This window comes from Musca autumnalis, unplaced genomic scaffold, assembly GCF_047663935.1.
Source record: "Musca autumnalis isolate F117 unplaced genomic scaffold, ASM4766393v1 scaffold_1, whole genome shotgun sequence".
Classification (NCBI taxonomy): domain Eukaryota; kingdom Metazoa; phylum Arthropoda; class Insecta; order Diptera; family Muscidae; genus Musca; species Musca autumnalis.
The window spans coordinates 330,435,024-330,452,397 of NW_027411644.1; the positions used below are offsets into that span (position 1 = coordinate 330,435,024).

The 17,374-nt window shown below is 34.8% G+C and overlaps 2 protein-coding genes across 2 annotated transcripts in view; one reads left to right on the forward strand and one right to left on the reverse strand.

Moving 5' to 3' along the window:
* Ets96B overlaps positions 1 to 9,613 on the reverse strand; it is a 46,752-nt gene extending 37,139 nt beyond the window's left edge. Inside the window, exon 1 of the mRNA XM_073964409.1 lies at positions 9,469 to 9,613. Within this exon, the coding sequence (XP_073820510.1) occupies positions 9,469 to 9,471 (3 nt within the window). The 5' untranslated portion in view covers positions 9,472 to 9,613. The remainder of the gene's footprint in view (positions 1 to 9,468) is intronic.
* On the forward strand, positions 300 to 9,474 carry LOC141391536 (uncharacterized). The gene is made up of 3 exons (XM_073964410.1): positions 300 to 539; positions 7,948 to 8,646; positions 8,741 to 9,474. Exons 1-3 carry the CDS (start codon positions 431 to 433, stop codon positions 9,337 to 9,339), a joined length of 1,407 nt encoding a protein of 468 aa, XP_073820511.1. The 5' UTR covers positions 300 to 430; the 3' UTR covers positions 9,340 to 9,474.
* Positions 9,614 to 17,374: the final 7,761 nt, after the last annotated feature.

A 17,374-nucleotide genomic window follows, 5' to 3' on the forward strand; every position in this document is an offset into this window, starting at 1 on the left:
GTAATACCGCTCCACATGTTTGCATTGTAAATTTTTATAGTTCCCCGGCATGTATGTATGTGTGAGCGATCTTAGTAGCAACATCTACATGCTATGTGGCAGACAAATGGGCACCCTCCAAAACCACCAACCAATTCAAAGAAAAGAAATCGTTCATGTTGTGCGAACTGAGCGTCTATGCGAATGACTGAAACTGATGATCGCTGGGTGATGATCCACTTTTGTGGTGTTGGGCTTCTTCTTTTTTTATTTGGTGTCGGTGGTGAGCGTTATGTGTTGTACCGACCATCTCACCCAACATTTTCATTGCAGTTGCTGTCGAAGTTAGTTCACTTCGAATCTTTGCTCTCGCCGTTACCGTTGTGAACATTTTATAACTGTATTTTTGCCAAAACGACCTGAATTCATTTTTAAAGTTGTGGTTTAGAAAATGTTTATTCCAATAAAAGAATTGAGGCTATTTCGGCGAATAAAATTCCACACTTCCTATTTTAAATCCAAATCGAAACTTGTTATTTTAATCTTTGTTTTGTTTGAAGGTAATAAATACATAAATTGATGCAAAATATTAAAATCGAAAAAAATACTTGTGAATACCATCTAACCTAATGGAATCTTCGAGAAAATTTAACAAACGAGGATAAACCAATTATTAATATTGATTTGTGCTAAATAATATAAATGTTTTCGTGAAAAAAATCTTCAAAAAGATGTTGTGTTCCAATTTAAAACTACAAACTACGTATTAATATTAATCACAAAAAAACTGTCCCATGTGTTTGTGAATTATCCTAAATCCGGGTTTATTTCTATGCCCAAAAATTGGCTTCTAATAACTGATGTTAAGGTGTTTTTGAAAGAAGATTAAAGCAATCATAGTTTATACCTCATAAAAAAATCACAACATTTACTGCAAAAATTATAATCTCCCGCATATAACAATGAAAACTAGTGAAGAAAGACTCAAATTCGGCCGCGCCGACTATATTATACTCTACACATTAATGAAAGTACAACCAATTCCTAACCAATTTTAATCAAATTATGTGGACATTTATTACTTTTCGTAGCCTTATAGTGGGTATTTCCAATACCATTTCAGTCCCATGGAATAACACCCCCAAACGGAAATGAAAATGGGGTGTTTTTTGTTTAATTTTAAAAATTGACCCAATACAAAAAGGCCCCAAACTAAGACATTTGGCCCCAAAAAATATTACATTTATGCCCCAAAATGTCATTGGGGCCAAAATGCATTTTTGAAATCGGGGTGCATTTGGAAAATGCAATATCACCCAAACACCGAAAATACAATTAGGCCGCAAACTATCTATTAACCCCCCAAAATATTTATTCACTTAAATTTGGGGTGTAAATGAAGCAACAAATTTGGGGTGTATCTAATTGATGGATATATTTTTTATAATTTTAACATATTGAAACTACTTCTACTCTCCTTTCTAATTCTGTTTGAATTGATTTGGAGAGTACCAGAAGAAAAATATATATTACAAAATTGTGGAAAATACAAAGTTTTTGTAAAAATATGCAAATATTTTTTTTTTTAAATCGAAAGCGTCGCAGGCGAAATTATTTTCACAACTTCAGTTTTTTTAAAGGTTTTTCTAAAAAATTGCAAATAATTTTATAAAACCGAAAAGCGCCGTAGGGGGAAATATTTTGTATTTATTGTTGTCTTATTAGGATGAAGGTCATTATTTATGAAAGTTTTTAATTAATTGAATTTTAATCGAGCTAACATAACCTAAGGAGTTTGTATTGAAAAAGTGAATTCTAGCGAAGTCGCACACACCCAACCAATATGCTACGATCATTTCGCTGGTGATTTAACTCAGCTCATCAGACATATCGGATGTGAATGGCTAGAAGACAAAGGCTGATTTTGATAACTTCTATTTATACAACCATTATTACAAATTTTCAGATAGTATTTTTGAAGTCAACCTAGTGTCTGGTCTGGAATTATTGCTCAATACATACACATTTACAATCAAAGATGGCGAGATTTCTTACAAAAATATGTTCAAAGTTTTAGTAAATACAAAGTTTTTCTAAAAAATTGCAAATACTTTAATAAATCAACAAAAACAAGTAAAAAAGTGTCAGTCGGCTTTGCCGACAGATATATACCCTCAGCCAATGTGAAGTGAAACTCTCACCTACGGACAGAGCAAATGAATTTAAGGTCTCTTCAGAATGTTTTGACCCTTTTTGGAGATTTGAACTTGCCGACAAAAATGTGGATTAGGAATTAACTGCACTAAGACACAAATGTTGAACGTTTGTGGGGAAGTTACCCCTAGGGAGGACCGATATCGGCCATTTTAGAAGTTAAACTAAATTTTGACAAAATATTAGGAGATCCAAAGTTTGGACCAAATTGGTTGCACCATTCATGTGATATCGTCCTAGCATTTTAGTGACATTTTTTAAATATTGGGGAGAAGTACAGGAAGTAGTGGACCGGTAAGTTAAAGTAACTATGTTTGCATATAATATGACGAAAACCAAATGTTAGACCAAATTTGTTGAACAGTTCGAGAGGTTTCGTGCTCTCCGACCGCCACATATGGTGACATAGGAATTTTTTACACCTTTCGGGCTGTTTTCCTAAGAAATATGGACTTGCCCCTGAAAAAACTTGTACCGTCGTAATGGAGGTAGCGAATGCAAATCGCTTCAACAAAAATCAAAGTGATTCGAGAGCAGGTCTTAAAGTGAACTTATCCGAAATTTTGGAGAAGGAGTAGACAAATATAGTACATATTCGATCTGATCTGGTATATATATTAGGATGTGTAAAGTATGGATTACATCGGTCACTCCCTTCAAGATTTATCGTGCGCACAATTTTTCCGAACATTTTTGAAGTTTTGTGGGGGAGGTACCTGAAGGAGTGGACCGATATGGCTTATCTTCGAATTTAAACAATATTTGGACAAAATATTACGAAGGACAAATTTTGGACCGAATCGGCAGATCCCTTCGAGAGTTATCTTGCGCTCCATCCACTACACACGGTGTTATAGGGGCTTTTTGCATCTTTCATGCTACTTTCTCAGGAAGTATGGACTTGCCCCCGATAAAACTTGTACCGCTGTATGAGGGCCCGTGAATACAAGTTGCTAAAACAAAAATCAAAGCGATTCGAGAGCAGGTCCTAAACTGAACTTTTCCGAAATTTTGTGTGGGTGGTACTCAAAGGAGTTTACCGATTAAGTCATATTGGAACCTCATCTAAGTCTGGTAGAAATTTCATAATATGCAAAGTATGGACCAAATCGGTTACTCCCTTCAAGGGTTATCGTACTCACAAATATTCCGAACATTTTCGAACTTTTGTGGGGGAGGTACCGGAAGGAGTGGACCGATATAATCCATCTTTGAACTTGAACTAAGTTTGGACAAAATATTACGAAAGCCAAATTTTCGAGATCCGTTCGAGAGTTATAGGGTATAGAGAGTCATAGTGTTTTTTGTAACTTTCAGGCCCATTTTCTCAGGAAGTATGGACTTGCCCCTAATGAAACTTACAGCGTCGTATAGAGGACAGCGAGTACAACTTGCGTAAACAAAAATCAAAGCGATTCGAGACCAGGTCCTAAACTGAACTTTTCCGAAATTTTGTGTGGGAGGTACCCGAAGGAGTGGACCGATTGAGTCCATATTGGAACCTCATCTAAGTTTGGTAGAAATTACACGATGTGCAAAGTATGGACCAAATCGGTTATTCCCTACAAGAGTTATCGTGCGCACAAGTTTTGCGACAATTTTTGAACATTTGTGGGGGAGGTACCTGAAGGAGTGGACCTATATGGCCCATCTTCGAACTTAAATCGAATCTGGACAAAATATTTCGATACCCAAAATTTGAACCGAATCGATTGATCCGTTCGAGAGTTATCGTGCGCACCAGCCAGCCAGACAGACAGACGGACGGACATTGCTAGATCTACTCAACATTGTCTGAAACGGATATCGTACAAACATACTTGGGGTCTAAAACCGTTATTTCGATGAGGCACATTTTTGGTCGTATCAAAGTGTAAATACCCTCCTTAGCCTAAAGGCTGAGGGTATAAAAATATTTTCACAATTTTATAAAATACAAAGATTTTCTAAAAAAAATGCAAATTCTTTTATAAAACCGAATCGCGCGATTTTTTACAAAAATATTTTTACAGTTTTACTAAATACAAGGTTTTTTCTAAAAAATAGCAAATAATTTTATAATACCGAAAAACGCCGCAGGCTACAATAATTTTGAATAAAAAATTGCTCGATTTTTTACAAAAATATTTATGCTATAAAATGCAAACAAATAGAAATTTCCCGATTTTTTTTTCAATTTAAATAATTAATATACTCCATATACGAAATGTCTTTGTCGAATACCGTAGTCCGGTAAATTTTCTCCGAACTGCTACTGACAAATTCAGATATTATTGCATTGTGTGCAACACAAACATTGTTCAACATTTTTATGTGGTTAAGAGTCTGTTCGAGGATCCTTTGGAAATTTGTAAGGTTTTTTTAGTGGCCCAGTTTACAGCGATGTTATGTTTGTCGAAGACATGTATGTACATGTTTCCAGATATAATGTTCCAAAAGTTCTAAATAATATGGCGACCTACTGAAATAACCATTGGGCGAGATATCTATCAAGAGGGATGACTCCCAAAATAAGATCCATTCTAAAATGGACTATGTCGGTCCATTCCTTCAGGTATCTCCCCGCAAAACTTTAGACAAATCCATATTTTTGTCGGCAATTTCATACGCCCACAATTCTGAAAACCCTCCAAATATGTAGATATGTTTTTTTTTGGAAAAAGTGTTTCACACCACAAAGGCTGAGGGTATATCTCTGTCGACAAAGCCGACTGATACTTTTTTACTTGTTTTTGTTCGTTTTCTCCATAATAACTTTCGAATATTCACCACAATTTATTTTTTCTGTTAAACACTGGATAGCATTTGGGCCCTAAACATGTCCAAAAAGGCCTCAATGAAAAATGCAATAAGACCCCAATTTGATTTTCAAATTTTCGATTTACTTGTTGTGAAGACAAATTGACCCCAACAGCTAAATGATTCCATATACCTGTTTAGGACCTATCTCATTTTCAATTTAGGGTGTTATTTCATGGGGCCTTATTTCTGAACGCCTTGACGACCCCCATAACAAATTTCAGAATTTGTACGCATTTCAAAAAAAAAAAAAAAAAATCCTTGTTGTTTTTTAAATTTGAAAACAACAAATATGAGATTAAGCTTGACTACAACAAATAGTAAAAGAAATCCCTATATTTTCATTTATGCAATAACAAAATGATACCAAATTTAGTACTTTTCGTAAACCTGTGTAAAACCTTAAAAAATTACATTCTTATATCAACCATTTATACCAAACGCGATTCTCATTTCCTGCTCTAGAAGTTCCCTCAAACCCAAATATACATATGAATACAAAAATTCGAATTTCCGAAACCTAATCCTAAAATTTCAAAAAATTCCTTCTAACCCTTTACACAATAACAAATTATACCAAATTCTGTACCATTTAGTAACCCCACATACCAACAGTGGCTCTAAGAACATATTTTAGAATTCCAGCTCACCTACACCCGATACAATATTTAGACAGCTTTTGTACTTTAAACTCTTTTGTACTGTAAATTTATGGTACGTATTTCTTAAAACACGTCCATGTACCAACGTTACAAACCAATACAGACACAAAAAATACAGATTCCAGCTCTGTCCCTAAACCCAACAACAAATTATGTACCATTTAGTAATTTTCGTATACTTATGGTACGTATTTCGACAACCATATATCTCAACCCTACACTGACATTAATACAAAACAATAACAGTAATCGTTATTCCAAATCTCAGGATTCCAGCTGTATCCGTTCATCAAATACCAAATTGTACCAAACTTAGTACCATTTAGTACTCTTCGTACCCATAAGTACGATTTTCCAAAACCACCTCAATCCTACACTCCAACAGTAATCTTAATTCCAAATTTCAGGATTCCAGCTCAATCCATTCACCCACATCCAAATTGTACCATATTTAGTACTTTCCGTAATCATAAGTACGAATTTTCACAACTCATTTAATCCTACACTCCCACAGTAATCTTAATTCCAAATTTCAAGATTCCAGCTCTATTCGTTCACCCAAATCCATATTGTACGAAATTTAGTACTTTTCGTACCCACAAGTACGAATTTCAGGATATCAGCCAAATCCGAATTTAGTACCATTTAGTACTTTACGTGCCCATAAGCAAGATTTTCCAAAACTATCTTAATCTTACACTTCGATAGTAATATTAATTCCAAATTTCAGATTTAATAATCCAAACTGAACTAAATTTAGTACCATTTGGCACTTTTCGTACACATAAGTACAAATATCCAAAACTTCATTAATCATACACTCCAACAGTAACCTTAATTCCAAGTTTCAGGTTTCCAGGTCTATCCGTTCACCCAAATCCAAGTTGTACCATAAAAAAATTAATGCAACGAAAAAAGATCGACGTAGGTGATAAATTAAAGGAACGAGATGAACAAAGATAACTATAAAAACTAAAGGAACTATTTAAAAGCAAGAGCTGAATATAGTAGAGCTGGCAAACCATCGATATTCCCAACATTAGATATTTTCGATAAAATGTTTTAAAATATCGATTGCTATCGATATTATAGTTAAGTTGTCATCGCCATTAATTTGGGGATGAAAATGGAGAATAAGGAGAATAAGCAACTCTTTTTATTTTATAAAAAATGTAAAAAAAAAATACATTTTATTTTACCGAAAAGTGTGTACGTGTGACTACGGACTTACTTTCTTACACACACATAACCGAAAAGCAGCGAAATTTCTATTTATTTCAATGGATTTCAGGTTAGGGGTTTTTATTCCGATAATATCGATAGGAAAAACTATCTATCGATATTGAATTTTTAAATAATAATCGATATTATCGATAATGTCATCGATTTTTTGCCAGCTCTAGAATATAGTTCTAATAGTTCCTTATTCGAAATAGTTCCTTGAAACTAGATCGTTTCGGAACTACACAACTCTAGTGCATACTTAACACATCGTAATATTCTTTGAATACTCCATAAAATTTTCCTTTAAGCCCAGATTAAGCACTGTTTGAGGATAGTTTTTGTTTCGTATGTACTTCCCGAAAGCTCTAAAAAATTCTACTACGACCAACTAAAATAACTTATTTTCTGGATAACTTGCTATAGATCCATTTCTCAGAACTTATATCAAGTTGGAAGATGGAATATATCAGTCATTCATTCCGTCGCCTTCTAAACTAAATTTCACCAGTATTACAATTAAATTTAGTTCAAAGCCACATCTCGGAACAACTATATAGTCCATATCTTTTTTGCCAACATTTATTTGAGTTTTATTGGGGCTATTGTGGAACAATCCTCAAGAAGTGTGCATTTCGGGTTTCGAACAGAGTATACACATAACTGTGTTCGAAAACCGAATTCCATACTTCTTGACGATTGTTCCATAATAGTCCCAACATAGGTGTTAAAAGATTTAATGATGTTTTAATGAAAGTCAATCAGCATGAAATGAACCTTTACAAGGCATCGAATCTAGACGTAGTTGGTTTGACAGATTTAAAACAAGAACACATGTATTGGAAACTAGTAGATATCGCATTATAACGATAATGCAGACGATTAACTTACTTTCCTCCTGCACATAATTGACCCTAAAATTTCTTTCGCCGTCTTGGCCAGACGAATCTTTCACATTTCGAGAGTATATCTCAAAAAGATTACACCTGCATATGTATCAAACATATACATATTATGATTTATATGTATTTTCAAAAATATTAACTTTTAAAGATTTCCTTAATATTTGCAGTGGTTTTGTCACAGCCGTATCGAAACACTCAAAGATGTTCAAATCGGTTGGAAAACGCTTTAGAGCACATGAGACGTCGAAGTTTCCAAACAAAGTCTGCTCGTTCATACACTCCATTGCAATCGCCGTATGCTTTGTATCATTCCCTTTATGGCCAGGCTGATGAAAATATCGATGACGATTTCTACCATCCATCACCGGACCGTGGCTACTATGCCAAAAATATTAATCGAAATTACGGACCAAATTCAAGATTAGATTTTGATGCTGCCCTATCAACGTACCAGAATTCACCACCATCCCAGGTATATCAAAAATATCAAACTCAACGACAGCCTCATAAATTGCAAGTGTCGCGAGTAGAGGTTGAGGATTTGCGCGTTCGATTGCCTCCGGATACAAGTGCAAGATGGGTAGAAATCGATAAGTGTAAATTTATTTCGGAAAACTCAACCTTGGATACACGTTTGATATTTCCCGATTTGACTCTGAGCGGACGAATTGTACTGCAGCCAACAGGTGGAAAATGCAATATGATATTGCGTCTAAGACACGCTGGCATTGAATTTCATACTGTGCCGATTGGATTTGAAAAGGTTAGTGGTGAAGAATCGCGCCGTATTGGGGCAGCCTCGGTGAGAACAGATTCACATTTTGCAGAACCAGGATTTATATCTGTATTTGCACATGGTTGTCAAGGTATGTTGTTTTCTGCTATCCCTATTCAAAACCTATGACAACACCTATGTTTATATCCTCAAATTATCTAAAATTACATAATTCTAAATTACAGGACCAACAGGTATAAAATTACGGCAAAATTCAAAACGCCGCTACAGTTTTGTAAATGAAGAACCAACTCAGGGCCATCGACCACAGACATCACAGTTGACACCCGATGTTATTTTCGATATTAGAAGTGAGGGTTATATACCACCAAATATGCGCGATGAAGACTTGGAGTGGACTGATGCCAATTCGCAGGAACTTCTCGACCCCAATGGTGATAATTTTTATCGCAAGCAATTTCGTAGAAAGCGCAGCACCTACAATAGACGCCGTCAAGGCCGTTACATGTCTTCCGATCGCCTAAACGATGAAATCAATTTTGACGATGACATTTTAAGGTTATCAGACGACAATGTTCAAGATTTGCTCCAACCGGATGCCAGAGCATTTGCCGATATATTTTCCAACAGCAATAATGGTAATGGTGGCACCAATCTATATGGTGATCGTGAAGATGTCAATGATGCGTTGCGAGATGAATTGGAAAAGTTATTCTCGATGGGAGTTCGCAGTCTATTGACCACTTATATGCAAAGGGCGCTACAACCGGCCATTAAAGAGACTCTTATGGAAAACATGGGTTATACGATAAGTTATGGTTAAATTAGGTTGCTATTTCTGTTATTATAAATATTCGTTTTGTATATTTTTTCTCGAGATATAAGTAAATTATTAAAACCAAATATAAGAAATAATTATTTATTGAAGCGAAATAAACTCTTTACACCGTACCATTTTTATTCAATATTTGTTTTTTGCTTTTCACATTAATTTTCAATTATGAACTTAATTATGATTTTCTTTATGTTTAATTCAAAAACACATTAATTGCCGATATGTACTGGAAACCGAAGTGTCGAAAATGCGCGCCGCAACTGAATTCAAAAATGAAGATTGATAAGATTTATTGCATACCTTAAGGGGCGTTTCCGTTTTTATGTGGCAAGTACCAATTGCGCATGTACGGGATAGAGATGCGACAATCCGATTTCCTGATTGGCTGGTTTACAAAGTAAATTGTTTGGGTGTGCGGGGGCAAGGATGCCAATTCAAACATATAGAGTTAAGGATGCTTTAGAATGTTTATATACAAACAGCGAACATACGTATGTACATACACGGTATGTTGTATATATGTATATTGTTGTTATTATGATGCATATCTTGAGTTTCAGTCATGTCTACCACAATTCCAAATCCCATAGAATTTATTTACCCAAAATCTAATTTAATTTACACAGTTGATGGAATGGAAATAAATATTGGAAGCAAGCTATGTATGGAGGACTGTGTGTGTATGTGTGACTAACAATAAATGCAAACTGTGATTGGTGTTGCTTCTTGCATTGGCTAAACGGAAATATTTAAAGTCTGATGTATTGCCTCTTATTCAAGGTCAATTATATTTTGTTCGGTGCAAAGTCTACGGATATCCGTTTCCGTTAAAAAATAGGTTAGTTAACAGTTTTTTTGTCTCTATTCAAAGTGATTGACTCTGTGCCATTGCCAAATAAATAATAGGAATTTAAAAAGTAAATATTGCATAAATATTTTGAACGATAACAAAAATTGTTGTGTAAAGTACAAGTATAATAATTGCTTTGTTCCAAAACCTGCAAGAAGCTACTAATTTTTACTACGATAACAATTTCTCCTTCATGTTATCGAGAAAAATAGTAAAAATTGGTAGATTCTTTCAGTTTTGGAACAGACCAAATAACAACTGTTCCACAAACATACCAGAATGATTCCGATTCAAATTACCTCAATGATATGGGGACCTACTGTTTATCGCTGAACGTCCGAACGGCACAGCACTTCTCTACAAGTTTTACATGTCTGAAATACTCAGAAAATGTTGTCAAGATTTTAATGAAAATTTGTTATTGCCTGGCCAGGCAATCGAAAAAGGGCATTCAGCGTGCAAGGCGGGTGTGCATACGATTGCGCCACGGTGGATATAAGGAACATATGCTCCTATATATATATACTTTCGGACAAATGACTGTGTATTGAAAAAAAAAACAACAACATCATACCTTTCTTAAGTTACATAGATATATCTGTAGTGCGATTCTCTAAATCATTTTTTGAGTTACCGACAAAGCTGATTGAAAGCTTTGCTGGTCTTCTTGATTAGCATTTTACATGTCTTTAATACACCAAATAGAAGCAGAAGCAGTATTTGTCATTAACAGCTATACCTAATTTAAGTCGTGACGTACAAAAAATATTCACCTACCTAACACAACAACGCTCTCTGAGTCCGTATCACCCAAATACGTTGAATCCGAAATCCCATTTTGTTATGTCTTTACTTCAATAGACAAACGATAACTCTTTATTGAATTCTTAAAGTGAACTACATACGTACAAAAGTGATGAATATGGAAAAAGCATTAATGGATAATGATGGATAAACAATAGATAATGTTGTACAATGTTGCCATATTTGAATTTATTAATAGTGATGACAATAAAGAATTGTGACGACACTACACTCTCCCAGGCTTAATAACGAACATGATCCGAAAAATATGCAGGCGGTTTTCTAGCTCTACTAGATCTTCTTATAGTTGTGCTGCTGTTGTTGGTTGGTTGACATTGAACTGGTGGTGTAGATGGTCGCATTTGCTCTGGTGGTTCATTGATTGATGTTTCGATCCAAATTTCTTGACGGAGTGGTTTACGGACTTTTTGCGGTTCATGTTTTGGATTATTGTCTCGATCAGGTTTTGGAACATCAGATCTTCGAATTTGATTGATATGTCTCTTCAGCTTGTAACCAGTATCAAGTAATACTTCGTAATGTAGATTACCCCACTTTGCAGTGATGACACCAAACTTCCAAATAGTTTTACCTCTCTCGCACCAATGCACTTGTACTCTATCACCAATGTTAATTTGACGAACTATTAATGAAGGTGGTGACGTCTTCTCTGGCTTACTTGGTCGAATGGCATCTAATTTCGTTCTAATCTCTCGATTTAAATATAATTTTGCCGGTGTGTCTCCCCTGGCTAATGGAGTTGCTCGATAACGCCATAAAATCTCTTGTACTTTTTCCCATAAAGGTGTTGAATCGTTTTCCATGGCCTTGAGTTTGTGTTTTAATATTTGAACATATCTTTCGGCGAGACCGTTTGTTGCTGTATTTGAATTTATTGATATTTCGTTGACAATCTGCTCTTGAACTATGTGTATTTCATCTTCGAGAAAATGTGGGCAATCCGATGTTTCCGATATTGGTGCTCTTGATAAACAATCGGCGTTAACGTTGTCTTCTGCACTGCGATGTTTGACATTGTAATCGAACCCCTGTAAAAATGATGCATATCTTAATAATCTTGCTGAGGTCATGGCTGGTATTTTTGATGATTGATGTAGAATCCTTGATAACGGTCTGTTATCTGTTATTAAAGTGAACTTTCTTCCGTACAAATACATGAAAAGTTTGTCAACTGCAAAAATAATGGCCAATGCCTCTCTGTCTAATTGGCTGTAGTTTTGTTCTGCTTTAGTTAGTGCACGAGATATGAATGCTACTGGCCTTTCCTCTCCGTTTTCCACATTTGACAGGACTGCAGCAATGCCAGTAGGGCTAGCATCGCAAGCGACAGTTATTGGCAGTGTTTCGTCATAGGGCCTGAGAACTCGATCAGACAGAATTTCGTTTTTCAATTTTGTAAATGCGCGTTGACATTCAGTTGACCATACAAATTTTTTGTGCTTTTGTAATAGCTCACGTAATGGATAAGTTAGAGTTGACACGTTTGGAATGAATTTAGAGTAATACGTAATCATTCCTAGAAAACGTTTGACACTTTCCGCATCTTTTGGTTGTGGAAGCTCTGCAATGGCTTTTGTTTTCCTGTGGCACTTTGAAATTTTATTATGGCTTATAACGTAGCCTAGGTAAGTAATTTGCTCTTTAAAATATTCGCACTTGCGCTTGTTCACATGAAGATTGTACTGGTTCAATCTTTCAAAGCATTTATCTAACCTTTGTAAACATTCATCCTTCGAGACACCACATACCACAATATCGTCAAAGTACGATATGGTACCTTCGAGACCTTGGAGTATTTGGTCTAAAATTCTGTTGAACTCACTGGGTGCTGTTTTGATTCCAAAAGATAAACGGTTCATTCTATATGTACCACGATGAGTAGAAATCGTTTGTATTTCTTTACTGCAATCGTCGACTTGAACGTGGAGATATGCTTTATATAAATCGATTTTGCAAAAATACTTTGCGTTCTTTAAGCTATTAAAAATTTCATCTATACGTCGAATTGGGTAGTGAGCTGATTGAAGTTGCTGGTTTACACCAATTTTATAATCTACGCAAAGTCTCACGTTACCATCTGGTTTTTGTACTACCACAAGAGGAGAACCCCAATCGCTGGTATTGATCTTCGTAATGACTCCATCTCTTTCTAAGTGATTAAGCTCTTCTTCTACTTTACCACGCAAGGAAAATGGCACTTGTCTTTCCCTAACAAATACTGGTTTGGCACCGTCTTTTAATTTGAGATTGCACATGAAACCTGGAATACATCCTATTTTTTCTTCGAAAATCTTAGGGTACTTCTGCATTATTTGCTGGATTGAATTTATTGCACACACCTTACCTTGATCCAATTCGCTTACCGTGTTGTCAAGGTCGTTTAGATTTATTCCTAGATGACGTATCCATACGCGTCCTAGTAATGCTGAATGGTTAGATGATACTACGTACATTTGTTCTCTTGACTTTTTGTTGAATTGAACTTCGACATCCACAACACCTAATGGCTTGAATACATCTCCTGTGTACGTTCGAAAAGCGATGTTTGTTGATTTTAATCTTGATTGTATTTTCAATTTATCGAAGTCGCATTTGGGAATTAACGTGAACCCTGCACCCATGGTATAAGTAAAGAGGTAGATTTAAATGAAAAAAATCTATAGAACCCTTGTTGTTCTTGAATTCCTAAAACTTCAAAATAAAAGCAACAAGTGGGTTTGTTTACAATCCATTTTTTGAGCATTTTATAAAAAACGCGAAAAATGAAAGAAGAGTTAAGTTTTCTCCACATAATCGAGTTGTGAATATGATAAACTGATTGTTTCAATGCAAATCTCACCAATTTCTTCCATACAAATGGTCTAAAAACAATTTTAAAAATCATTGAATTCGATTGTTTTTAAAATTGTTTGGCATATTATTCAAACACCACACACACATACACAGTTTGGTTATATTGCTTTGAAGTTTCAGGCATACTCGAATGAAAAAAATTAAATTGACATAAAGCTTTGGCTAACCTTTCTTATTAAACCATGCCTGCACCTGAATCCACTTCAAATTGTTGTGTTTCACCTTCAATCAAAACTGAAAAATAAAATTTTTGTGCATCTGCATTTGATGCAGACGAATTGTAAACATTAAAAATTTTATTTATGCCGTAACCACTTGTTTCAAAATTGTCCAAGGTATTGGCAGAATTTTCGTTTTTGTTTTGATTCATCTTTTCTTTAATGCATACTGATTTTACATGGCCAATCTTCCCACAGGCAAAACATTTCAATTTTCTTTTATTTATTTTACACTCCTTCGCAATATGATTTGATTTGCCGCATCGAAGACATAACCCATCCAGACCTAACTCTCTGTAATTTACTTTAGTTTTTGTTGCTCTGTTTTTGTAACTGCGGCTGCTTGCTCTGCCTCTGCTCTGCTCGAAGTTTTCGTTCTTTGACTTTGCCTTTTGTATTTGATTCACGTTAGATGAAGTACTGGTATTATGAGAGATTGCGGTGTTGTCAAGTTTGGCTGCTTCCAAGGCTGTTGATTTTTGTACAATTTCTGAAAAAGATGCCGTTGGATTTTGGAGTAACTGTTCTCTTATGTGGCTACTGCGTATTCCCCTTATAAATTGCGCTCTCAGAAAAATATCAGCGACAGATTTTTGGCACTCGCACCAGGGATGGAAAATTCAGTACAATAGTACTTTTTTCAGTACCATTTCACTATAAAAATTACCGAAGTACCCCCGCGACCAATTCAGTACCATTTCACATAGTCCAGTCCCACACGTGGAAAATTTTTTGTGAAACTAAAAAAATGCAAAATTCACACTTAATTCCGATGTTAAATTTTTGGAAATTTCTAAAGTTATATGGAAAATTGTACAATTTTATGGAGTTTTTATGCACTGGGAACCCCAATACCCAATTTTAGATAATTCGGTCAGCTAAAAACAGGCGGTACCGTTATGTGGGTGCTACACCACAATGTGGGCAACTGTCCACAATTTTTGATGGAAAATTTTTAATCACGAGGAACCATAAATGCCAAAGGATATCCAATCTAGCCCGCAAATGTAGAAAGAAACTAAGAATCTTGAAATCGGTTCTACCGTTTTATGGGACCATACCAAAACGTTGACCCATGGTGACAAAAATTTAGCTGAAACCCTCAAAATACCGGAAATCGCGACGTGCCGTTCCATATAAACAATTTTTTGTAGAAGTGTTTTTTATCATCTGGAAATACAAAACACCAAATTACAACGAATTCGGTAGACTAATTAATACCTTCGAAATTCCTTAAAACGTCGTCGCGTCAATCGTCACTTTGTATGGGGCGATACCAAAACGTGAACTTACAGTTGCGTTCAAAATAATAGGAGCGCCCATACAAAAAAAGAAAATTGTCAAAAAATATGGTTAAACTTACCCATTTTGGTTTATTTTAAATTTGTTTAACATTGTTGACATCCCAACATTTAATTCATCAACAAAAATGTGGCAATACGCTTTAAATTATTTACTGTTTATACCAACATTATAAATCTTGTTTAAAGTTTTTGTTCAAAAAAATAGGAGTGTGGAAGAAAAAGGACGATAAAAATAGTTTTAGTTGAGTTCAGGATCACAATTGTCAATATTTTAGTTAACAGTAATAAATCCAATATATTTTATGAGATTTGATTGTTGTTTGAAAACAAAAGTCCTTTGGAGGTAGCCAAAAACCGGCGATTGTCCTTGCAGAAATTTTTTCCATAAATTGAGCACTTATTGGGCAACTCAGTGGATTTTGTAGACAAAAGCTTTAACGATTAGATTTGTTTGATGCTATGGATGTTATATCTAACAATATATAATGATTGGTATCCCATACATTTGTGTATTTTGATCCTTGATTCAAGTTTAAGACAGTTTACATTAGGCCTTAAGGTAAGGATCGGCCAAAAAAGCGTATCTATAAGGAATTTATTCCCCAACCAAATAATATTTGGAAGTCCTTAGGATGCTAACCTTGTGTATGCAATCAATTTCGCTTCTATTCAAAAAATGTTTAAAACGTGAACGGTTGAAATGTACTTTGAACCATTTAGTAATAGGCAGGCTGGGATTGCACTATGGTTGGTATACGCCGTAATATATTTTTCAACATAAACTTACGTTTTTCACTCAAAAATACTTCATTTAGGTTAGTTTCATTAGAAAACTGTTTATTATACGATGCGAAATCTAATAAATATAATCTTAGGCAAACTTCAAAAGTTTGTCTTTAAAGTTTCCTTCTCAACAAAGCGTTTTGAAAAATGTCTCATATGTGTCAATCATCCAATTATTCAAAAAATAACCATATAATGAATTCTGCGTGCAGTTAAGATGCTAAGGACCTCAAAACATCACATGATCGAGAAATTAATGCCTTATACATACGCTTTTTTAACCGATCCTTACGTAAAGAGTTTATGGAAACCAGCTTTAACTTGGCTCAAGGATCAAAATACACGAATTTCCGGGATACCGATCACTATATATTGTTCGAGATAACAGGTAGAGCATCAAAAAACTCTAATCACTAATGTTCTGTCTACAAAATCCATTGAGTTACCCAATAAGTGCTCAATTTATGAAAAAATCGCTGCAAGGACAATCACCTGTTTTTAGGCTACCTCCAAGAGAACTTTTGTTTTCAAACAGCCATCAAATCTCATAAAATCTATTGAATTCACTACTGTCAACTAAAATATAGACAATTTTGATCTTAAACTCAACTAAAAATATTTTATTGTCCTTTTTCTTCCGCACTCCTATTTTTTTGAACAACAAATTTGAAGGCGATTTATAATGTTGGTGTAAACAGTAAATAATTTAAAACAGATTACCACATTTCTGCTGATGAATAAACTGTTGGGATGTCAACAATGTTAAACAAATTCAAAATAAACCTAAATGGGTAAGTTTTACCATGTTTATTCTACCATTCCCTTGGTGTGAATGAGCACTCCTATTATTTTGAACACAGCTGTATATGGCCAATTTTCAATACAAAAAGTTCTACGAACCTACAATAGTTTTCACCAACATTTTTTTTTGGTTATAGCCCTAATATGCATTTGATGCTTTTTTGTTTGTTTACTGTTAATTTCTCTTAAAAAATAATAAAAAAGTACCTTTTCACAGAAAAAGGTACCATTTTAGTACTTTTTGAAATTTTTAAATTTCCATCCCTGTCTCGCACACAAATTCACAGTCTGTTGCTCGTTTTTGCAGCACTGTTACAAAATCCGTTATGGATTGGTCTTCATTTTGTACTTCTGACAAAAATTTATGCTGTTCCACTAATATGTTCTTT

Bases quoted from the DNA above. Each gene is read 5' to 3' on its own strand.
- LOC141391536 (XM_073964410.1), top strand. From the start codon at position 431: ATGTTTATTCCAATAAAAGAATTGAGGCTATTTCGGCGAATAAAATTC. The intron at 540-7,947 runs GTAATAAATACA...TAATATTTGCAG, and splicing joins AATCTTTGTTTTGTTTGAAG to TGGTTTTGTCACAGCCGTAT. The intron at 8,647-8,740 runs GTATGTTGTTTT...TCTAAATTACAG, and splicing joins ATTTGCACATGGTTGTCAAG to GACCAACAGGTATAAAATTA.